The sequence below is a fragment of the Mobula birostris genome, chromosome 4 (assembly GCF_030028105.1).
Source record: "Mobula birostris isolate sMobBir1 chromosome 4, sMobBir1.hap1, whole genome shotgun sequence".
Lineage (NCBI taxonomy): Eukaryota > Metazoa > Chordata > Chondrichthyes > Myliobatiformes > Myliobatidae > Mobula > Mobula birostris.
In genome coordinates this window covers 194,064,191-194,089,694 of record NC_092373.1, presented here as the reverse complement: position 1 = coordinate 194,089,694, position 25,504 = coordinate 194,064,191, and the positions used below count along the sequence as shown (strand labels likewise).

At 44.6% G+C, this 25,504-nt stretch overlaps 1 protein-coding gene across 15 annotated transcripts in view; it reads right to left on the bottom strand.

Moving 5' to 3' along the window:
- The window catches only part of slc4a11 (solute carrier family 4 member 11), a 316,800-nt gene that overhangs the window by 89,307 nt on the left and 201,989 nt on the right, over positions 1 to 25,504 (bottom strand). For all 15 annotated transcript variants that reach the window (XM_072256724.1, XM_072256731.1, XM_072256719.1 and 12 more), the window contains 2 exons: positions 21,820 to 21,943; positions 9,589 to 9,792 (listed from right to left, as the gene is read on the bottom strand). In XM_072256724.1, the coding sequence (XP_072112825.1) occupies positions 9,589 to 9,792; positions 21,820 to 21,943 (328 nt within the window). The remainder of the gene's footprint in view (positions 1 to 9,588; positions 9,793 to 21,819; positions 21,944 to 25,504) is intronic.

Here is a 25,504-nt window from a genome sequence, read left to right as displayed (position 1 = left end):
TCCATTCCTGGTTAAGTGTGCATGGCCCACCTCGTAAAGTATTCAGTGATAATGGTGGTGAATTTAATAATAATGAATTCAGAGATGTGCCGAAAACTTTAACATTGAAACAAAGGAAACAGCGGTATATAGTCCTTGAAGTAATGGACTTCTGGAGTAACACAATCAAACGCTTATTGACATACTGTTGAAGGCAAGGAAAAGCAATGGCTGTGATTGGAACACAGCCTTGGAATGGGCCCTAATGGCGAAGAAAACCATGCACAATGTACATGGCTACAGCCTGTATCAGTTGGTGTTCGGCCAGAATCCAAACCTTCCCTCTGTCCTGGTTGACAGGCCACCTGCTCTAGAGGCACTACAAGGAGGAGTGGGTTGGCAGACATATTTCAGCACTGCATGGATCAAGGAAGGCTTTCACTGAAATAGAGGGTTCAGGAGAGAATTTGAAGAGCACAGCGAACATAGGTCCTTCCTACAAATGGCACAGGAGACAAAGTTTATTACAAAAGAGCAGACTGTACAGAATGGAAAGGTCCTGGTGTTGTCATTGGTTGTGGTATTCGTGAGACATGGAGGTACATATGTGAGAGTGCATCATTCCAGACTACCTAAAGCGCAAACTGAAGACCAACAGAACTCCATGGTGAATGATACAAAGAGTCGAAAGCGTTTACCTGGTACACTGTCACATAGCACAGACAGGGATGAGGAGAGTGCAGCTAAGGACCCAAACAGAGTTGCTCAACGGTGGCACAGACAGTGCAGAAGAGAGTGCAATTGAGAACTCAGCAGACTTGCCTGAACAGAAATTATCACAAGTGCAAGGACAACATGGAAGTTTCAGTCTTAAAACAGGACAAACTGAAATTTGTACACTACAACACTGGCATCTTTTTTACTGTGCCATGGGCTGTTCTTCATCAAGTTATGGTATTGTTGCACTGTTGTAACTATATGTTATAATTATGTGGTTTTGTTAGTTTTTCAGTCTTGGTCTGTCCTGTGTTTCTGTGATATCACACCGGAGGAATACTGTATTATTTCTTAATGCATGCATTACTAAATGACAATAAAAGAGGACTGCGTGTCCTCATAATCTAATCTAATCTAATCTCATACAGAGCTGAAGTCTTAGGACAAACAGGGAAAACCACTGGGAGAAACAAAAGTTGGTACAACTTGTTTTACATAGAACCAGTTGCAGACACTGGCACTGCAGGGTCAGTCGACATGTCATGTGCAGACAGATTTCATATTGAAACAAGTATAAATCAGCTGGACCATCTGAGAAATACAAGATCAGGATGACCTAGTAACTAAGGAGGTATCAGTTGAATCTGCAAAACAGGATGAAATCAGAAGTTGGAGAAATAATGGACTGTTTCAGGAAGCTAGAGACATTGGCCAAAAGACAGCAGCTATGAGATGGGTGTGCACCCTGAAAGAAATCCCAGCAGGAATTATACCAAAAGCATATCTGGTGGCTAGAGGTTTTGAGGAACTGAGTGTAGAAGAACTCCAAAAAGACTCACCAGAATGTGCATCAGAGTCTCTCCGAATACTTCTTTTAGTGATGTCAAAAGCATGGCAACCCCATTGCATGGGCATAAAATCCGTATTCTTACAGGGAATTAAGCTGTCACGTGCCATTTACATTAAACCCCCTCCTGAAGCCAGAGCAAAGGAACACTGGAAACTCAAAAAGTGTGTGTATGGTCTAGCAGATGCATCTCTCTACTGGTATAAAAAGGTCAAGGAAATAATGTTGAAGACAGGTGGAAAGATGTCGAAAGTGGATCTAGCTGTTTTTTACCGCCAAGGTTCAGGATACCATGTGATTAGAATACTTGTCTGTCATGTAGATGACTTCATATAGGGAGGCTTAAAAACTTTGCCACAAGTTATCCCTCAGCTAAAGTCAGCCTCTCAGGTTGGATGGGAGGAACATGACCGACTCTTCTATGTAGGGATAGACATCCTTGCTACTGACAGAACAATACAACTGCACCAAGTAAGCTACACCAGGAATCTTCAGACAATCCACATGGAATCCACACAACAGGATGGACCCTCAGTGAAGCTGAGCAACTTAGGTCAAAGATAGTCAGATTCTATGGGTGGCAAGACAGAGCAGACTTGACATCATGTTTGATGCCTGCAACTTGGCATCCAGCACAAAAGATGCCACAGTACAAAAGTTTACATGAACCAACCAATGCGCAGAATTCAATCTGAAAAGTTAGTCCTGAAGTTTCAACAGATTGGAAAAGATAGGTCACTGAGGCTCGTTGGTTTCAGTGATGCCTCCCTTGAAAATCTTCCTGATGGGGGTAATCAGGGGGGACATTTTATTGCACTGGTGGGAGAAGAGGGAAGACTTTCACCTTTCTATTGGCAATCAAAACGGATCTGAAGAGTTGTACAGAGTATGCTGGCAGGAGAAACCTTTAGCAATGTCTGAAGGTATTGACATTGCTGTATTCTAACCACATTCTATTCTGAGCTTTTGCACTGTGACCTAAAGAAGGACAGTCTACAAATAACTTGTGTCACAGACAACTGCTCTTTGGTTGATGCCATCAAATCCACCAAGTCAGTTTCAGAAAAGAGGCTTCATCTAGAGATAAGCAGCATCAAAGAACTTGTCTAAGCACAGAAAATTCATCACATGTTATGGTCAAGTACAAAGGAACAACTAGCTGACTGTCTGTCAAAGAAGGGAGCTCCAGCTCTTGTGCTGTTAAAGGCACTAAGTACCTTAAGAATTGTATTAACTTCAAGGGTTAGAACTAAGTCCCATATCTTAATAGACATTTGAATTGTCTTTAAGTTTTTTCACACTTAATTTTTTAATATATACATAAAAAGGATGGGAGATTGCTGAGCTCTGTTCACTTGGACTATGTAAGTATTTAGTATACATGTGCACTCTCCTTGTTAAGCACGTGCCTACGTGTGGAGGGAGAGGAACTGTGAGATATAAAGGTAGTGGCCCTCAGGTATTGAGGGGATACATTGAAAGTAAAGTTGTTTAAACAAAAGAAAAACTTCTCTTGATGCTTGGGTGTTAACAGTTGAGAAACAGAAATAAGGGTACTTAGCTTTGTATTAACTCAGTAGTATTAGGTGTTATTTGGTAACTGAAAATATATAATATAGAGTACTGTGCAAAAATCTAGCTATATACATGTACTCAAGTACTCTATACAATATCAAGAATGCTTACCGTGCTATACCCTCCCTCCCCACACACTTTAGAAAGTCCGATCCCCTGGCTGTACTTCTACTCCCAGCATATATAGGCTGAGACTAAAGGGCATCAGTAGTGAGGACTAAAAAGGTATAGTCAAGGGAAGTGAAGGAGTGCTTTGAGTCAGTGGACTGGACAACATTCAGTGATTCATCTTCAGATCTGAATGAATACCCCACAGTTGTCGCCGACTTCATCAAGACCTGTGTGGACGAGCATGTGCCTTCGAGAACATATCAGACATGCCCAAACCAGAAGCCGTGGATGAACCAGGAGATCTGAAGTCTGCTGAGAATTTTACCCTTTAATGTTCTTATTAAATGTACTTATTTTATTTACAGGGACGGCACAATAAATGGCCCTTCTGGCCCACATGGCCCAGTTACATCCATGTAACCAATCAGTCTACTCCTCACCCATACGTCTTTGGAATGGGTCACAAAATCGGAGCACCTAAAGAAAACCCACAAGGTCAATGGGAGAATGTATAGAACTGGTGGAATTGTATTCATTTTTATTTAATTATTCCTGGGATAAATCTCCCTTGAACTGAAGCAGAGGGCAACAGTTGACCACTTTGGTGAATCTATACTCATACAGCCCAAACTAGGTTCTGGATGGTAAATTCCCTTCCTTGAGGAATGTATTGTCACAGAGGTTTTGTCACTGAGAAGTATGGTACAGAAACAGGTCCTTTGGCTCATCTAGTCCATCCCAAGGTATCATTCAACCTAGTTCCATCATCCTGTTCCCGGATCATCGCCTTCCATTCCCCTCCCATTCATGTACTTATCCAAACTTCACTTAGCATTGCAAACAAACCTGCAGCCACCATTTCGACTGGCAGCCCACTCCACCCACACACGACCCAAGTGGCCAAGCTCCCACTCAAGGTCCCCTTAAATATATATCCTTTCACCCTTAACCTATCATCTCTACTTCTCGTCCCACCCAACCTCAGTGGACAAAAGCCTGCTTGCATCCCTGAGATCTATATCCTTCACAATATTGTATACCTCCATCAAATCTCCCTGCAATCTCTGACTTTCCAGGAATAAAGTCCTAACTTATTCAACTTTTCCCTGTAGCTCAGGCCCCCAATGCCTTTGAGCAGAAAATCCAACAAAAGTTAGTGGATTCGGCCCAGCATGTCACAAGTAAAACCTTCCCAACCACTGAGCACATCTACATGAAGCATTGCTGTAGGAAAGCAGCATTCAAAGATCCTCACCAACCAGACCATGCTCTTTTCTTGTTGCTACTATCAGGTAGCAGGTACAGGTGTCTCAGGACTCACACCACCTGGTTCAAGAACAGTTAATACCCCTCAACCATCAGACTCTTGAACAAAGGGGATAGCTACGCTCATTTAAAGACTGTTATATGTTATGTTTCGTGCAAGTTATTTTTTCCTATTTATTTATATCTGCATTTGCACAATTTACAGTTTACAGTTACTGTCCTATAGATTTGCTAAGTATGCCTGCAGAAAAAGAATCTCAGGGGTTATGTGGTGATTGTGTATGTATTCTGAAAATAAATTTTACTTTGACCTCAAGTCCCGCCAACATTCTTGTCAATAAGACTGAAAGAGTTCAGGCGAAATGTACATTTTTTTCTGTAGGTAGATGACCAGAACTGCATACAGTACTCTAAATCAGGCCTCACCAACATCTTATACAAGTGGGAAAGTGTGTGTGGAACCAGAGGAAATAGCAGAGGTACTTAATGAATACTTTACTTCAGTATTCACTATGGAAAAGGATCTTGGTGATTGTAGTGATGACTTGCAGCAGACTGAAAAGCTTGAGCATGTAGATATTAAGAAAGAGGATGTGCTGGAGCTTTTGGAAAGCATCAAGTTGGAAAGGTGGCCGGGACCAGATGAGATGTACTCCAGGCTACTGTGGGAGGCGAGGGAGGAGATTGCTAAGCCTCTGGCGGTGATCTTTGCATCATCAATGGGGATGGGAGAGGTTCCAGAGGATTGGAGGGTTGCAGATATTGTTCCTTTATTCAAGAAAGGGAGTAGAGATAACCCAGGAAATTATAGACCAGTGAGTCTTACTTCAATGGTTGGTAAGTTGATGGAGAAGATCCTGAGAGGCAGGATTTATGAACATTTGAAGAGGTATAATATGATTAGGATTAGTCAACATGACTTTGTCAAGGGCAGGTCGTGCCTTACGAGCCTAATTGAATTTTTTGAGGATGTGACTAAACACATTGATGAAGGAAGAGCAGTAGATGTAGTGTATATGGATTTCAGCAAGGCATTTGATAAGGTACCCCATGCAAGGCTTATTGAGAAAGTAAGGAGGCATGGGATCCAAGGGACCATTGCTTTGTGGATCCAGAACTGGTTTGCCCACAGAAGGCAAAGAGTGGATGTAGACAGGTCATTTTCTGCATGGAGGTCAGTGACCAGTGATGTGCCTCAGGGATTTGTTCTGGAACCCTTACCTTTCATGATTTTTATAAATGACCTGGATGAGGAAGTGGAGGGATGGGTTAGCAAGTTTGCTGATGACACAAAGGTAGGAGGTGTTGTAAATAGTGTGGAAGGCTGTCAGAGGTTACAGCAGGACATTGATAGGATGCAAAACTGGGCTGAGAAGTGGCAGATGGAGTTCAACCCAGACAAGTGTGAAGTGGTTCATTTTGGTAGGTCGAACACGATGGCAGAATATAGTATTAATGGTAAGACTCTTTGCAGTGTGGAGGACCAGAGGGATCTTGGGGTCGGAGTCCATAGGACACTCAAAGGAGCTGCGCAGGTTGACTCTATGGTTAAGAAGGCATATGGTGTATTGGCCTTCATCAATCCTGGAATTAAATTTAGGAGCTGAGAGGTAATGGTGCAGCTATATAGGACCCTGGTCAGACCCCACTTGGAGCACTGTGCTCAGTTCTGGTCGCCTCACTACAGGAAGGATGTGGAAGCCATAGAAAGGGTGCAGAGGAGATTTACAAGGACGTTGCCTGGATTGGGGAGCATGCCTTATGAAAACAGGTTGAGTGAACTCAGCCGTTTCTCCTTGGAGCGATGGAGGATGAGAGACGACCTGGTACAGGTGTATAAAATGATGAGAGGCATTGATTGTGTGGATAGTCAAAGGCTTTCTCCCAGAGCTTAAATGGTTGCCACAAGATGACACAGGTTTAAGGTGCTGGGGAGTAGGTACAGAGGAGATGTCAGGGATAAGCTTTTTATTCAGAGAGTGGTGAGTGCACAGAATGGGCTGCCGGCAATCGTGGTGGAGGCGGATACAATAGGGTCTTTTAAGAGACTTTTGGATAGGTACATGGAGCTTAGAAAAATAGAGGGCTCTGGGTAAGTCTAGTAATTTCTAAGGTAGGGACATGTTCAGCACAACTTTGTGGGCTGAAGGGCCTGAATTGTGCTGTAGGTTTTCTATGTTTCTATGTGTTTATAACTTCAACATAACCTCCCAACTCCTATTCTCAACACTTTGATTTATGAAGGCCAATGGGTGAAAAGCTCTCTTTACAACTCCATCTACCTGTGACGCCACTTTCAAGGAATTATGGATCTGCATTCTCAAATCCATCTGTTCTACCACACCCCTCAGTGCCCTACATTCACTGTGCAAGTCCTATCCTGAATGCTGGTAAACCAGATGAGCTCGCAATCATTTAGAACTTTCATCGTTACTATTAGTGAGACTTGCAGTTTTTTTTAAATACCAGATTGATTTAATTGCTTAAATTTAAATTCTCCATCTGCTGTGTTGAGATTTGAACTTGTCTCTGGATCAATTATCCAGATCTTTGGCTGCTTGTCAGGTAATTTAATCATTGCATTACTGCATCCCCGTGGGTTAGTCGACAGATAGAGTTCTAACTGTGCCACTTCTCAAAGGGATGCCAGGGCCAGATCGAGTGACCATGGACTTTTGTTGCCAGAGCCACCCTTGGATCACATCAGTTCACTGGCCATAATGGTTCACTGTGATTGATCAATCAACAGATTGATTTGGCATCAAAATATGCTCATTTCTAACTATTTCCCAACCAGGTGGTCAAGGCAGCTTTTGGAATCCTGACTTTCAATCAGGGCATCGAGTATAAAAGCTGGGAGACCATGGAGACATTGCAGAAGGTGGTGAGGCCACACACGGGAGTATTGTGTACAATTTTGGACACCCTGCTACAGGAAAGTGCACAGAAATGATTTACAAGAATGTTGCCAGTTGCCAGGACTTGATAGGGAGAGGTTGAATAGGCTAAGAGTACAGGAGACAGAGGTGTATATAAGATTGTGAGAGGCATAGATTAGGTGAGTACACTCATTAGTTTCCCCAGATGGGAAATTAAAAATAAGGGGAGGGGAGGAGGGGGGAGGGGTGAGGTTTCCTCGGAGAGGAAATTAAGAATGGGGGGGGGGGGGGAGGTTTCCCCAGATGGGAAATTAAGAATAGCGGGGAGGGTGGGAGGAGGGAGAGAGGGAGGGAGAGAGGGGGAGGAGGGAGAGAGGAGGGAGGAGGGAGAGAGGAGGGAGGAGGGAGAGAGGAGGGAGGAGGGAGAGAGGAGGGAGGAGGGAGAAGTGGGAGGGAGGAGGGAGAAGTGGGAGGGAGGAGGGAGAAGTGGGAGGGAGGGGGGAGGGAGAGGTGGGAGGGAGGGAGAGTGGGGAGGGAGGGGAGGGGAGAGAGGAAGAGAGAGGTGTGGAGGGGGGGAGAGGGGGGGAGTGGGAGAATTTAAAAAGGAACGAGCAAATCTGCAGATACTGGAAATCCAAAGCAGCACACATAAAATGCTGGAGGATCTCAGCAGGCCAGGCAGCATCTATGAAAATTGCAAAGGGGCAGAGCGAAGTTATGTTGACACTATATGGTGCCTCCTTTGCTTGCATCTTCAGAAGTAGCTCTATTTCTATCTTTGATATCTCTTTTTCTCCTTTTCAAGGTTGTTTTGAAGACCCTGACCTGGAGTTACACTCTGACTTCGGTTCTTTGCGGGATTGGGACCCGCTCTCAGGGCCTCACAACCAATCTCTTTTTGATATCCCAAGGACGTGGCCTAGAAGACTAGCACACCTTCAGGGTGCCAGATTTTCGTGGCTCTGGAGTCGGGCTGATTCTAGGCCCATGCCCCTGACTGAAGCACCGTGGGAGCAGGTTAGCTGCCGGGGGTCGTGTATCCAGAGAGCTGCGCTTTCTGGAGCCAACTCTCTGGGCCCAGAGCTCGGAAAAAGCATCTCAACAGACTTCTAACATCATAAATCAGCGAGTTATTTGTTATGTCTCCCCTCTCGCTGTAAAACGAGGACAGCTCTTTTTCCCTTATTAGGGAGAAAGTATGTGGTATGTCGAATTACGGGGTGAACGAGTAGCCTTTGGGGTACTGCAAGTCTGTGTCTTTATTGATACTTGCTGCATGATTGAGTGCTCGGTGAAGGGCGCCAATGCTTTTTTTGCTGGTGAGGGTGGGGGGAGGGGTCGTTGCCTTGCTGCTGCTTGTTTGTGGGGGGGAGGTGAGGGGGGAATAGGGGTTCTGATGTTTTAACTGTCATTCATTCTTTGGAGCACTCCTTTGCTTTCATGGATGTTTGTGAAGAAAAAGTGTTTCAGGATGTATATTGTACACGTTTCTCTGACACTAAGTGTACCTATTGAAAACAGTAAATAGCCTGTGGGTCATTTTTCATGAAGCACTGTAACAGGCCCCTCTGGCTCAATGGGCCCACGCCGCCCAATTACACTTACCATCATCATCTGCCATCTGTTGACCATGATCGTCCCTGGCAAATTTTGCTACAGAAGGGATTTGCCGCTGCCTTCTTCTGGGCAGTGGCTTTACAAAACGAGTGACCCCAGCCATGGTCAATATTCTTCAGAGATTGGCTGCTAGCATCAGCGGTCGCATAACTGGGACTTGTGATATGCACCGGCTGCTCATACGAGCGTCCACCACCTGCTCCCATGGGGGAAGTGGGGGTTGCCATATAAGCGCTACGCCTTGCTCAGGGGTGACCCACAAGCTAGCAGAGGGAAGGAGCACCTTACATCTCCTTTGGTAAGGAGATAATCTCCACCATGCCAATCTCAATTACACCAACCAATTAACCTACTAACCCATATGTCTTTGGAATGTGGGAGGAAACCAGAGCTTCTGAAGGAAGTCCACGTGGGAATTGAACCTGCATCACAGGCACTGTGATAGCATCACACCTACTGACGCGCTACTGTGCGGCCCTAAATTCTGCTGAAGTTCTGCCTGCGGATTGTTTTATTGTTTCTGGAACATTTCTTCAGCCCTGGATGTACCAAAGCATCCCGATCAATTTTCAACACAACGTGCACAAATTCTGGTACCTGAGATCGCTCATTTTGCTTCTTCTTTGAATCCTCTTTATCGCTTGGCTCCCTATGGATCACAGTTAGAAGGTGTCGCTGAAGAATTAGAGTCTCTTTAAACTCCTCTTTTGTTTTAGCTTCTGAGAGTTTCTGACGGAAGTTCATGTCAGCAAACATAGTGGCAAAGGTCCTTCCAACTTCAATGGCGGTCTTTGTGCTTTTCTGTCATGGGGAATGGAAAGATCTAATTAATCAACAGGCGCATGAAAAAGAACAAAGAGCAAGTGCAGAATAAAGTCTGATGCAAGTACAGCTGCAGGAAGCTGATGAACATCATCTGTGATGATCTATCCTGGGTCCAAGGAAGGCATACAGTGGCTATACTTTTTTAGGAGTTTGAGCAGACTTGGTGTGGCACCAAAACCTCCAGCAGATTTCTACAAATATACCCTGGAGAGCATTCCAACTGGACACATCAGCATCTGGCATGGAGGGGCCACTGCAATGGATTGGATAAAGTTGCAGAAACTCCGCCAGCCTCATCATGGGCATTAAACTCCCCAGCATTGAGGACATCTTTAAAGGTGATGCCTCAAACAGGGAGCAGTCGTCATTATGCATTCCCATCGCTCAGGACATACCCACTTCTCATTGCCACTATCAGGGAGGTACAGGAGCCTGAAGACACACACTCAGCTTCTGAATAAACAATGAACCTATGTACACTACCTCACTATTTTTCATTTTTTGCTCTCTTTTTGAACTACTTAACTATATACATTTATTGTATTTTTTAAATTATGTATTGCACTGCACAGCTGCTGCAAAATACATTTCCTGATATGTCAGTGATATTAAACCTGATTCTGAAGGGAGAGGATTTCCAAATAGTAATATCACACACCTACACAACTACTCAGCAGAGTAACGACTTCACAGAAACTAGCCTCCTGCGTGGAAACAAAAAGAGTAATTTTCCTCTTTTTTTTCCTTGAAGGAAAAGAAGATATTAAAAATTAAAGAAAGAAAACATTGAAAAACAATCTAGCCTCATCTCCATGGGCTCTGTCTGCACTTCTCACTGCCTCCACAAAAAAAAAATTCAAACACCCCACCCACGTGGACATTCTCTCCTCTCCCTTCTCACATCGGGCGGAAGATACAAAAGCCCGAAAGCTTGTACCACCAGGCTGAAGGATAGGTTCTATTCCACTGTTATTGGACTCTTGAATGGTTCACTAGTACAGTAAGATGGACTCTTGACCTCACAGCCTACCTTGTTGGATTTTGCACCTTTTTTGTTCATTTGCATTGCATATTCTCTGCAGCTGTGACACTTTATTGTGCATTGTTATTGTTTACCTTGTTCTACCTCAATTCACTGTGTAATGATCAGTATGGAAGACAAGCTTTCCACTGCATCTTGGTACACGTGACAATAAAACCAATTCCTTTCCAATACCATTGGTACCAGTTGCTGCTTTATCCCATCGTATCCATATTCAAACGAACACACATTGGGTTGCAAAAGGAGTGACCCAGGTCACATGCACTTGAGCCTATTTGGAAACTACCCATCAACATTCTCTCTCTAATTCTGACAATTTTTAATGAGCATAATTAAAAGCTCACCAACTACAGTATATATCAATGGCTGAACGTTTCTTTCCCATCAACGGAATTGGGTATTGTAGGTGTCGTCAAAGTCAGGGCCATACAGAACAATATGAACCCTTTGGCCCACGACGTCCATGTCAGCACTGTACTGATCAATACTATTGCCAAAACCTAGCTGATGAAGGATTGGAACTTTACAAAAATACAAGCCACCAGCCAGGGAAAATGGTGGAACAGCAATAAACACTATCAATGGCTCTTTGGATGTAGGAGCTGAAACATAGAACAGTACAAAACAGGAATAGGTCCTTTGCCAACTTAAAACTAAATCACTTCTCTCTGCACGATTCACATCTCTCCATTTTGTGATTATTCATGTGTCTACCTTAAAAAACACTTAAATGCCACCATTGTTCCTGCTTCCACCACTTCTCCGGCAACCCACTTCAGGCATCCACCACTCAGAAAACATTACTAGACGTTCATTATGCACCCTGTTGTACGACGTGGGCGATCACGACCATGATTGTTCTTGGCGAATTTTCCACAGAAGTGCTTTGCCATTGTCTTCTTCTGGGCAGTGACTTAATAAGACAGGTGACCCCAGCCATTATCAATACTCTTCAGAGATTTGTGATATCCAGGATTGCTTCCATAACTTTACATGATCCTGATTGTGGGGGCAGTGGGGGGTTGCTGAGCAGGTGCTACACTTTGCCCAAGGGTGACCTGCAGGCCAGCAGAGAGAACGAGCACCTTCCATCTCCTTTGGTTAGTTAGAGGTCCACCTCCAGCCACCACCCAATTACCACACACATATTCTCTAAACTTTCTGCTTTTCACCTGAACTGCATGCCCTCTGGAATGTTTAGGAACTTCCAATCACCTGTTACCAATCTGCTCATTAGGCTGAGTTAATAGTGCCTCAATTCTTATCCTTCTCTGAGTTAGGTTATTAGATTAGCAGCAGAGGTTCTGCACAACTGATCCAAGGTCATCATTAAGGCAACTGGGGGGTTTTGCTTCAATCTGGAAAGAAAACTAGTCTCACTAATTTCAACCAGGAAGCTAACAGACTGTTTTAATCATCACCGAAGGTTGACTGTGGTCCCAAGAGAAAAAGAAATCAAAGTTCAACGTACACTTAATTCAAAGTATGTATGATATACAACCTTGAGATTCATCTCCTTACAGAGCCACAAAATAAAGAAACACAATAGAGCCCATTTAAAAAAAAACACAGTCAAACACCCAATGTGCAGGAAAAATAACGTGCAAACAAAAGCAAGCAAACAACTGAAGTTCACGAAAGCAAGCCCACAGCCGCCAAGTCACTCATAACTACAGCCGATCCAGTAGCCCGATGGTTGCAGGCCACAGCCTCAGATCGGCTCACAGCCAAGGAAACCTCGGAGAGCAGTGAGCTCAGAGCTGAGCAAACCGCACAGAGCAGTGAGCTAAACCTTGCCTCCAGCCCTGACACCCTGACCATTTCAATCTGGCCCGACCTATCCTTATGCACCTTGTCTTGTGGTGGCTATGTAATAACTCCAGATTAATGGTGATAAAAAGGGCTTCAGATGCTGGAACAAAACAAACTATCTGAAGAGTTCTGAGTCAGGCAGCATCTGTGCAGGCAAAGGAATCAAGACTCTGCAAGGACTGAGGAGAGAGTTGACCAGGCAATAGGCAGCTCCAGGTGAGGAGAGAGATCATGGACAGGTGGAGGGAGGAGGCTGAAGGGTGGGGGAGGGGGAGTGAAGTCGAGAGAAGAGTCTACTGAGTGATAGGCAGAGACAGACAAAGTTGGCCATCAGCTTATGAGGGCACTAGAGAGTGAGAGAGCAAAGCAGATTTGCTACTATACCATGGCAACAGGCCCTTCAGCCCTACAGGTCTATGCTAACCATCAAGCACCATTTACACCAGTCCCGGATTTTCCCCTCTCGTCCTCTCCCATCCCTCTTACGCTGCAGTTATACTAGATGTTAGTGAGGCTGCACCTGGAGTACTGCATACACTTTCCATTCCCCCCCCCACCCATTAAAAGGTAAACGTTGTGTAAGCTGTAAAGAGTGCAGCCAAACAGATCTGCAAGAATGCTGCCAAGACTTGAGGGCCCCAAGCTATCAGGAAAGATTGGGCACGCTAGAACTTTATTCCCTGGAATGTTGTAGAATGAAGGGTGACCACACAGAGATGATGAAGGGAATATACAAGGTGAATACACAGTCTTTGTCCCAGAAAAAAACAAAAACCTAGGATAGCGTAGGTTTTAGACAGGAGGGGAAAAGATTTCAAAGGGACCTGAGGGGCAACTTCACCATGCAGAGAATGGTACATCTAGGACTAGCTACCGGAGATGGTAGTCGAGATTGGTATAACAACATTTAAATGTACGTACACATGTATGTAGATGATGTCTAAAGAGAAATGGGTCAAACACAGGCTAATGGCAATAGCTAAGATAGGCTTCTTTGTCTATTATTTAGCGTATAAGATGATGAGAGGCACTGACTGTGTGGATAGCCAGAGGCTTTTTCCCAGGGCTGAAAAGGCTAACACGTGGGGGCATAGTTTTAAGGTGCTTAGAAGTAGGTACAAAGGGATTTCAGAGGCAAGTTCTTCCACACAGAGAGTGGCGGGTGTGTGGAACGCACTGCCAGTGAAGGTGGTGGCAGCGGCAGATACAACAGGGTCTTTTAAGAGACTCTTAGATAGGAACTTGGAGCTTAGAAAAATAGAGGGTGATGCAGTAGGGAAATTCTAGGTGGTTTCTAGAGTAGGTTACATGGTTGACACAACAATGTGGGCTCTAGGGCCTGTAATGAGCTGTAGATTTCTATGTTCTATAACTTCTGCTACAGGTTGAGTGAGCTAGGGCTGTTCTCTTTGGAGCGAAGGAGGATGAGAAGCCACTCGATAGAGATGTATGAGGTGAGAGGTATAGATCAATTGGATAGCCAGAGACTTTCTCCCAGGGCAGAAATGGAGAACACGAGCGAGCACAATTCCTGAAGAGGGCCCCGGTCTGAAACATTTTCTGTTTACTCTCGTCCATGGATGCTGCCTGACCTGCTGAGTTCCTCCAGCATTTTGTGAGTTTTGCTTTGGATTTCCAGCATGTGCAGATTTTCTAATTTTAAGGTGATTTGAGGGAACTGTAGGAGGGATGTTAGAAGCAAGTTCTTTATATAGAGGGGTGAGTGCTTGGGACACTCTGCTGGGGGTAGTAGTAGAGGTAAATACGTTCCGGATATTTCAAAAACTCTTAGATAGGCACATGGATGAAAGAAAAATGGAGGGCAATGTAGGAGGGAAGGGTTAGACTGATTTTAGAGTAGGTTGTAAGTTCAGCAGACCATCATGGGCCGAAGTTATTTATACTCTACAGCTCTCCCCCATAGCCCTCCCCCCCCCCCACTGGTTGTCCTAAAACCCATCTACCTGATGGTTAATGTACAGCAGCAGTTGATGTACTGTACGAACATGTTTGGAGGAGATGTGATCAAAGTGTACAAGATCATGACAGATTTAAAAGTTGGTTAAGTGAAATTGCTCCACAAAGGGATGGTTACTGGACAATGATTGGAAACAATGAGCAAAAGGCATTTGGGTAGAGAGTGCAGGGATGAAAGGAGAATTTCTTTTATTATTAAATAGATTGTTAATATTCTATAACTCACTGCTTGAGAGGGTGGTAAAAACACGTTATTCAGAAGATTGAAAAGGTATTACAAGCTAAAAAATACTCTGTTTTGGAGAATGGGACAGAGAAATTGGTCTACAAAACATGGATTCAACAGGCATAAGAGTGACTTCTGACACTACAACCATTTTACCTTACATGGACATGTAGTAAGTATTGAGTGGATATATCTTAATTTACACCCATGTAACATAAGTCAAGTCAAGTCACTTTTTATTGTCATTTCGACCATAATTGCTGGTATAGTACACAGTAAAAACGAGACAACGTTTTTCAGGACCATGGTGCTACATGAACAATACAAAAACTACACTGAACTACGTAAAACAACTCAAAACTGCACTAGACTACAGACCTACCCAGGACTGCATAAAGTGCACAAAACAGTGCAGGCATTACAATAAATAATAAACAAGACAATAGGCACAGTAGAGGGCAGTAGGTTGGTGTCAGTCCAGGCTCTGGGTATTGAGGAGTCTGATGACTTGGGGGAAGAAACTGTTACATAGTCTGGTCGTGAGAGCCCGAATACTTCAGTGCCTTTTGCCAGATGGCAGGAGAGAGAAGAGTTTATATGAGGGGTGCATGGGGTCCTTCATAACGCTGTCTGCTTTACGGATGCAGTGTGTGGTGTAAATGTCTCTAATGGCGGGAAGAGAGACCCCCATGATCTCCTCAGCTGAGCTCACTATAAAATGGCTGTAGTGACACAGACAGGTACACGGATTGGAGAAGTTTAGAAGATTATGGACCAAACACTAGTGAATTGCTTGGGTGGGGCATCTTGGTTAGAGTGGGCCAGATGGGCTGAAGGGCCTGTTTGCATGCTGTATGACTCATCTCCCTAACGCATTCCCAAGTTTGATGAGATCTTCTCTAACTTCATGATGGAAAAACCTACACAAAGACAACCAACAGAGTTGAGTAAATGGTTTAAGAGAACAATACCGAGCAAGGGTCATGCATGCATTCCCAGACGGGACCTCTACTACATGGTGCAGTCTTACCCAGTACTGAAACTGAGTCCATGCAGATCACTACTATTTATTAACCGAGTTTCATCAAGCTTCTGAAGTGAAGTGTGCAGTGTTCGGACAGAAGGTACAAAAGCTTGAGACCATAAACCATAGCCTCTACCCTGCTGTTATAAAGGCGTTTAAACAAACCTATGTGTGGGCACGCGGCCAAGTGGTTAAGGCATTCGACTAGCGATCTGAAGGTCGTGAGTTCGAGCCCCAGCCGAGGCAGCATGTCGTGTCCTTGACCAAGGCACTTAACCACACAGTGCTCTGTGACCACACTGGTGCCAAGCTGTATCTGCCCTTGCCCTTCCCTTGGACAACATCGGTGTCATGGAGAGGGGAGACTTGCTGCATGGGCAACTGCCGGTCTTCCATACAACCTTGCCTAGGACTGCACCCTGGAGAGTGAAGACTTTCCAGGCGCAGATCCATGGACTCGCAAGACTAACAGATGCCTTTGCTTACTAAACAAACCTATTTGTTGAGTTCACTACACTTTCTCTGTAACTGTGGCAATAAATTCTACATGCTTTTTACACCTTTGTACAACATTTGTACAGGCACTGCCCAGAAGGCAATGGTAAACCTTTTCTGTAGAAAAATTGCCAAGAACAAACATGGATTACCTATGTCATAAGACACAGCACATAACAAACAAACATACAACCTTGATGTATTTATGGATGGAACGGTCTGTATGGATGACATACAAAAGTTTTATCACTGTATCTTGGTACAGAATAATAATTCTTTATTGATCCCGAGTGGGAAATTCTTTCATTCCAGCAGCAACATTTAAAACACACACTTAGCAATGTGCAGACTTAACTAATAAAGTACAGAATAATAATATAAACAATAATATTCCAATATGCAATAATTTTGAATAATGTGCAGTAATAATGTACAAAATAATAAAACAGAGGCTATTATACTGTGATGTTTGTTTTCATCACACAGGAACTGTTTTATTACATTTGGTAGGCAACATTTTCTGTAACAATCCTTGTGGCAGGGATAGAGGAAAGGCAGATAGGCAGGAGACAGCAAGTGGGAATAAAGAGGGCCTTTTCTGGTTGGCTGCCAGCAACTGGTAGTGGTGTTCCTCAGGGGTCAGTATTGGGACCGCTACCTTTCACATTGTTTGTCAGTGATTTGGGTAATGGAATTGATGGCTTTGTGGCAAAGTTTGCAGATGATATGAAGATAGGTGGAGGGGTAGGTAGTGCTGAGGAAGCAATGTGATTGCAGAGGACTTAGACAAATTGGAAGAATGGGCAGAAAGTGGCAGATGGAATAGTATTGGGAAATGTATGATGATACATTTTGGTAAAAGGAACAATAGTGCAGACTATTATCTAAATGGGGAGAAGGTTCAAACATCAGAGGTGCAGAAGGACTTGGGAGTCCTCGTGCAAGACTCTCAGAAGGTTAATTTACAAGTTGAATCTGTGGTAAAGGCAGCAAATGCAATGTTGACATTTACTTCAAGAGGAATAGAATGTAAAATCAAGGAGATAATGCTGAAGCTTTATAAGACTCTAGTCAGGCTGCACTTGGAGTATTGTCAACAGTTTTGGGCCCCATATCTCAGAAAGGATGTGTTGTCATTGGAAAGAGTCCAGAGGAGGTTCATGAAGATGATTCCAGGATTGAAGGGGTTAACATATGAGGAGCGTTTGGCAGCTTTGGGCCTGTATTCACTGGAATTTAGAAGAATGCAGGGAGATTTCAATGAAACCAATCAAATGTTGAAAGGACTAGATAAGGTGGATGTGGAGAAGATGTTTCCTATGTTGAGGGTATCCAGAATTAGAGTGCACAGGTTCAAAATTCAGGGGCGACCTTTTAGAACAGAGGTAAGGAGGAATTTTTTTTAGCCAGAGAGTAGTAAATCTGTGGAATCCTCTGCCACAGACTGTGGTAGAGGCCAAGTCCGTGGGTATATTTAAGGAAGAAGTTGATGGTTTCCTGATTGGTCAGGGCATCAAAGGATATGGCAAGAAGATAGGTGTATGGGGTTGAGTGGGATCTGGAATCAGCCAGATGGGCTGAATGGCCTAATTCTGCTCTATGTCTTATAGCCATCATGGACTGTGCGTCACCAGTACATATTTTCAGTGTAAGGAAAGGCACAAGGTCTCCTGGAGATATCTACAGTCCCACCACCGGTATCAGCTCGACCTTATCATCACAAAGCGCAGGGACCTGAACAGTGTCCTTGGTACTCGCAGTCACCACAGTGCAGGTCGCAACACCGACCACTCCCTTCTGTCAGTAGAGTGGGGCTAACGTCAAAGAGACCCCATCATCCCAAGCCCAAGGGCCAATCTCACATCAACACCTGCTGCACAGCGAACTGTGACAGAGTACAGCAGTTCGCAGACGGCTCCAAAACCACAGTGAAGAACAGTTCTGGTACAGTACCTCTATTGACTCCACGTGGTCGCAACTCCGCGATGCCACCTGCAGCTCAGCTGTAACCGCATTTGGAAAAAAGGAGCACAAGAACGCAGACTGGTACGAAGCGCACTGGGAAGAAATGGAGCAAGTGACTGAGGCCAAAAGAAAAGCTCTGCTGGCCTACAAGCAGAACCCCTGCACCAGCACATGCAACACCCTGAAGACCTGCTAGAAACAAGGCGCAGCCAACTCCCCAACGTTGTGCAAACAACTACCGGCTGAATTTGTGCAGCAAATTCCAATCAGCTGCCGACGGCAGGAATGCGAGAGAGATGTTTGACGGCTTCAAGTCAACAACAGGCCCTTCAGCCACCAAGACAGCCTCCCTGAAGTCGAAAACTGGGGTAGTCAGCGTGGACCAGAGCAAGCATCTTGAACATTGGGTCGAGCACTACCTGGACCTGTATGCAACCCGGAGCGTGGTGATCGATGCTGCCCTGGAGACACTGCCCGGCTTGCCAGTCATGGAAGAGTTTGATGCATTGCTATCCATGGAGGACCTCAGCAAAGCCATTGACTGTCTTGTCAGTGGGAAAGCCCGAGGGAAAGATGGAATTCCACCTGCAGGTTTGAAGATTGGGAAGCCTGCCTTGCTGCATTATCTATATACAAGCTTTCATGTCTTTGCTGGGAGAAAGGCCACGTCCCCCAAGATGCGCAAAGTGCCAAGATTGTCATATTACACAAAAGCAAGGGCAACCGTAGTGATTGTAACAACTGCCACAGCATCCCTCTCCATAGTATCGTGGGGAAAGTATTCGGCTGCATCATGACAGGAATTCAGAGCCTTGCATCCAGAGTCTACCAAGAGTCGCAGTGCAGGTTCAGAGCTGGCAGGTCGACAGTGGACATGATCTTCTCACTGGGCCAGCTGCAGGAGTGTCGAGAGCAGCAGAAGCCACTGTGCACAGCCTTCATTGATCTGACCAAGGCATCTGACCTTGTCGGCTGAAGCAGACTCTTCAAACCCACTAAAGATTGGCTGCCTCCCGAGACATAGCATCATATCCTCCTTCCACAAGGACATGTGCAGCACTGTCTGCTTCAATGGAGCAACTTCCGATGCCTTTCCAGTGAGCAGCAGAGTGAAACAAGGTTGTATCCGGGCACCAACCCTCTCTGGGTCTTCTTCTCCGTGCTCCTTCACTGTGCTTTCGCAGACTGCACTGACGGCATCTACCATCGCGCAAGAGCTGACAGCAAGCTGTTCAACACCGCTCGCTTGCCCTCCAAGACCAAAGTTAGCACAGCCCTCATCTGCGAGATGCTGTTTGCAGATGATGCAGCATTGACGTCACACACAGATGGCGGACTCCAGCAACCGGTTAACAGCTTTGGCCACGCCTGCAAGGAGTTTGGGTTAACTATCAGTCTGAAGACGACAGACGTCATGGCCCAGGGAGCAGAATCTCCCCCAGACATCACCATTGATGGCTGCTCACTAGGTAGTTGACTCCTTCACCTATCTTGGGTCGACCATCACCAGCTCCCAGTCCGTTGAAGCAGAGGTGTACAGCAGGATTGCCAGAGTGATAGGTGTCATGGCCAGACTGGACAAGAGAGTGTGGAACAACAATCAGCTGACAAAGAAGACCAAGCTGTGTGTGCACCAGGTGTGTGTGTACCCGGTGCGTGTGCACCCAGTGTGTGTGCTCAGCACACTCTTCTACCCCAGCGAGGCTTGGACACCAGACGTCAGACAAGAGAAGAGGCTAAGCTTGTTCCACCTACGCTACCTCGGGCACATCTTCTGGCGGGACAGAATTACCAAAGCAGCGGTTGTGCAGTGGACTAACACCTCCAGCATCCACGCACTACTTAGCCACAGATGGTTGTCAAGTGGACGGATCATGGACAGATTTCCAAAGACATGGTGCATGCCGAGGTGGGCCGTGCCTCCGCTACAGGGATGTCTGCAAGTGTGACATGAAGCTGGCAGGCATCAACCACAACACGTGGGAGGAAACAGCTGAAGACTAGACAGCTTGGAGGGCTGCAGTCAAAGGCGGTGTACAACATGCTGAGACAGCAAGGACCAACATGCTCATTATCAAGAGAGCCAAAAGAAAACCCAGAGCTGCATTACCCAGAGCACCTTCCTCCTTCTCCTGCAGTCGACGTGAAAGAGACTGTCACTCTAGAATGGGGCAGTACAGCCACTCTAGAAAGTGCAAATATCCCCAAGTCTACAACCCTAAAAACCATCAGAAAAAAGTGTCACACCATTGTCTCTTGAGGCTAACAGATGCCGACGATGACGATAAGTTACCAAGAAAATTTTCAACCACACCCTTGAATGCCTTCCATGCGATTTTCTCTGGTCCCACTAGAAGTTCTTCGTACTGCTTGTCATTGATAACCTGTTTGATTTGTCAACCAACAAGAATGTCTTCCTCAATCTTGGAATCAGTTATTCTGATTTGAATTATGAATTGAAATAACAAATGCGGGTGATTCCAAGAAAAAAATGGTGCATGTTAGGGAAATTTCATGGTGAATTTCATGAGCAACAGCCCAAAATCCATAAGATATACCCAAAAAGTATTCAGGAGGCAAAATCATGGTTGCCCAGTGTAATTGTCTGACTGACATTATTACTGGGCCAGGCCGAAGACAAGTGACTACAGCCATGGTAGCTAAAGGAGAACAGCTAGGAGTGACAGATCTTCAGAAATTACTTCATGATCCAAAAAAGTTTTTAAACCTTCAAGACTGTGAAAGCAGCAAATTCAATGCAAGTCTTCCTTTACCCCAATAATGCTAAATAGCATTCGTCACAAACACGACGGAATCAGGGTTTAATATCTCTGACATGTGTCGTCAAATTTGTTTTATGGTAGTGACATAATGTACAACATCTAAAATTACAAGCTACAATAAAAATAATAATAAATAAATAATGCATAAGAGGAATAGGAATGCAAGTGAGGAAGAGAGATTCTGCAGATGCTGGAATCATCATCTTTGCCCTCCCCCTCTCCACTCTCCTACAGTGACTCAGCCCAAAATGTTGACTGTATTCCCCTCCACAGATGCTGCCTGACCTGCTGAGCTCCTCCAGCATTTTGTGCATATTCCTTCACAAGTTACTTAGGAAAGTGTGCTTGATACTTTGAACAGAGCAACACACACAAAATGCATCAGGACTTGATGAAGGGTCTCGACCCGAAACGTTGACTGTTTACACTTTTCCATAGGTGCTGCCTGGCCTGCTGAGTTCCTCTGGCGTTTGGTGTGCGTGCAACGTGAATATCAAGCCTCAGTCAACTGAGTAATCCTTGGCACCACAATGAAGTATCATAACTAGACCATCTGTGAGATCAGCATGGTTTACTAAATGCATGCAGACAAGAAGTTCTCCTTCCTCAATGCTGCTGTGCACCACATGCTGTTTTGACCACCAATCAAAACATGTACATAAATGTTCAAAGTTATTACCATTTTGGCTGGCACCAGGATCAGAATAACGTAACGCACTTCACAGCAATTCTCCCCCCAGTTCTGAGGCCTCTCTAGTCGGCTTATACACACGTGACGTCTCTGGAGCGTTGCGACAGTGCACCTGTAGTGGAAGAGGTCAGAGTGGGTTGGGGAGAAAAGATTTAACAAAATGTAAATAATAAACCCAAGAGATTCTGCAGATGCTGGAAACCTTGAGCAATGTGCACAAAATGTTGGAGGAACTCAGCAGGTCAGGGAGCATCTGTGGAGGGGGAGTTCCGCCAACATTTTGTATGCATTGCTCAAAAGGTGCAAAGATGGTTTATATATAGGGAAGTATTTTGCTTGAAGCATTTATTCAAGTGGTGTCAAAACCCAGCATCAGCCTTATGCCAAAGGGAAACAAATTTCCTTACTTGTCCTCAATCAAAAGGACAAAGGAAGAGTTAAAATGAGGAATATCGCTGGATTGCAATAATCAGAATGAGGTGTAGTACCACTGACATACGTGACCAACATGCCATGGCATGAAATTTGGTGATTTGTGGTGGCCTTACAGTGCAATACATAAAAACTATAAAATACAATAGGAAATATATATTAAAATTCTGAATCAATTAAGTGGTGCAAAAAGAGAGCAAAAATAGTGAGGTAGTGTTCATGGGTTGGTTCATTGTCCATTCAGAAATCTGGTGGAGGATGACAAGAAGCTGTTCCTAAAATGTTGAGTGTGCGTCTCCAGGCTCCTGTACCTTCTCTCTTGATAACTGAAGACAGCTCACTGCCATCCACTCAAATAGTTAGGGACAGGCAAATATTGCTGGTCTCAGTGAGTGAGGTCCATATCCCAAACAAGCAAAGTTCTAGTCATTGATTACATGGTTATTTCATCTCCATGAGTACGATCACATTTTTTTCCATGACTTTGCATGGTTGGCCAATGCAGTGGGATGAGTTATAATTGGCCAAAGACCTCCAATTGTTGGGTGATAAGCGCGCAAATAAATGATCATGACCCAGGTTCCATCCTGATCCACTTTCTAAGGGACATGGCTGGGATCAAGCTCACCTCAAATACAATCCCTCCCAAATCAGATTCCGAAGAATTTACAATCTTGTTTGATGTGGTAAAAGCTCAGCTAAACCACAGGCAGGAGAATGCATCAGCCTACTGTACACGAAGAACTCAAGAAGAACTCCATCACGGATGGCCCCAAATCCGGCTGTGAAAGGAGGGTTGGGCATTGGGCGAGCAACCCCATTCCTTAAAAACCCAGAGCTACAGAAACACCAACAGAAGCTTCAAAGACCTCATCCTTCAGAAAGAAGGATGGGTTACTCCTAGGAACAACTTGAAGGACTAGCCAAGCACAGAGGACACTGGCGATTTGCTGTCAGCAACCTATCCCACAGTAGGGGTGCTGATCTTGAGTAAGTATCAACACAAGAGGACAGAAGAATTTAAGTTGATGGGGAGAAGGGAATCTGCAATAGAGAAAAGTGTCAAAATTGCTAATCACTCCCAGTTGATCCATATCCTTGTTTAAAATTTTATCTTTCAAATAAAACCAATGAGTTTCGGGCTTTTTTGAGATTTGAGGTTAGGAACTCTGATTTTCAACCAAAGCAACCAGAAGTTTTTTTTGTTAGTAGAAGAGAGAATATGCCAAACAGATGTCTCTGTTCAATGCCTGCATTGTTCCTGAAAAAAATCTATAAATGTTAAAAAATATATATATTTACCTATTAAGTGCATCCATATGTGAACCAATGACAAAAGAAAGTGGAAGCACCACCTCCTTAACATGGCCTTGGGCAGATAAAGGAAACAGTCTCAAGATACACATCACAATGGAGCCAATGATCAGTGGCTGGATAAGTGCTTCCAAGTTATGAGTCTCAAAGTGTCTCATGATATTAAAAATAACAAGTCCATCTCAATCAGCCTGTGCAGATCGTCATATTCAACCTTCAGTTCGCAATGCTGCCAAATAAGTTCTAATGAGCTCGCCCACTGACATTCTGCCAGACATTAAAGATGCAATTGGGAAGGAGCCGAGGGCACGTATCAAAGCCCAGACCTACTAGAGCCTGTTGACAAAATACCAGAGCCAAGCTTCAGCTTTTTAATCCAAAGTATCAGAATCCATTGGGCATTGATGATGGTAACAGGAGCCCTCCTGGATAGGGAAAAGCTGTACTCATCCAACGCCAGTAATAAGAAGAGTCATACAGCACAGAAGTGGGCATTTCAGCCTAATTTTAGCCCCATCACCCAGGACATGCCCTCTTTTCACCATCAAGGAGGTGGTACAGGAACTGGAAGATAACGTTTTAGGAACAACTTCTTCCCCACCATCATCAGATTTCTGAACAGACAATGAGCCAACCCAGGGTCACTGCCTCATTATTTTGCTCTTTTTTTGCATTACTTATTTAATTTGATTTTATATGCATTTCGTGTAGTAATTCATAGCTTTTATGTATTGTCCCATACTGCTGCCACAAAACAACAAATTTCACCACTTAAGGTATGCAAGTGACATTAAACCCGATTCCATAAGACCATAAGACAAAGGAGCAGAAGTCGGCCATTCAGCCCATCGAGTCTGCTCCGCCATTTTATCATGAGCTGATCCATTCTCCCATTTAGTCCCACTCCCCCGCCTTCTCACCATAACCCTTGATGCCCTGGCTACTCAGGTACCTATCAATCTCTGCTTTAAATACACCCAATGACTTGGCCTCCACTTCCGCCCATGGCAACAAATTCCATAGATTCACTGCGCTCCGGCTAAAAAAATTTCTTTGCATTCCTGTTCTGAATGGGGGCCCTTCAATCCTTAAGTCATGCCCTCTCATACTAGACTCCCCCATCATGGGAAACAACTTTGCCACATCCACTCTGTCCATGCCTTTCAACATTCGAAATGTTTCTATGAGGTCTCCCCTCATTCTTCGAGACTCCAAGGAATACAGTCCGAGAGCAGACAAACGTTCCTCATATGTTAACCCTCTCATTCCCGGAATCATTCTAGTGAATCTTCTCTGTACCCTCCCCAACGTCAGCACATCCTTTCTTAAGTAAGGAGACCAAAGAATTCCAATTCTGAACCGGTTGATGTGGACCAAGAATCCCATCTAAGCTGGTGTATTTTGCCTGAGTCTGGTCCACATCCACTAAACCTTTCCTACCTACATTATGTCCAAATGTCATTTAAATGTCATTAATGTACCTGCCTCAACTACTTCCTCTGGCAGCTCATTCCATATACTCAACACCTTCGAGGTGAAAGTATTGCTCCTCGTGTCCCTATTAAATCTCTCCTCTCTCTCACCTGTGCCCTCTAGTTCTTGATTCCACAATCCTAAGGGGAGAAAAAATATTGTGTACATTCACCCTATCTATGCCTTTCAGGATTTTACAGGTCACCTTTTTTCTCCTACGCTTCAGCAAATACGGTAGCAGAACTGTTAGTGTGATGCAATTACAGCTTGGGGTGATTCAGAGTTCAAAGTCAGTAAGGAACTTGTATGTTCTCCCCATGAACCGCATGGGTTTCCTCCAGGTGCTCCGATTTCCTCCCATAGTCCAAAGGTGTACAGGTTAGTCGGTTAAATCAACTAATTGAGCTAGTGTTAAGTAGGTTAGTTTCTGGGCAGTTTGGTTCATTAGGCCAGT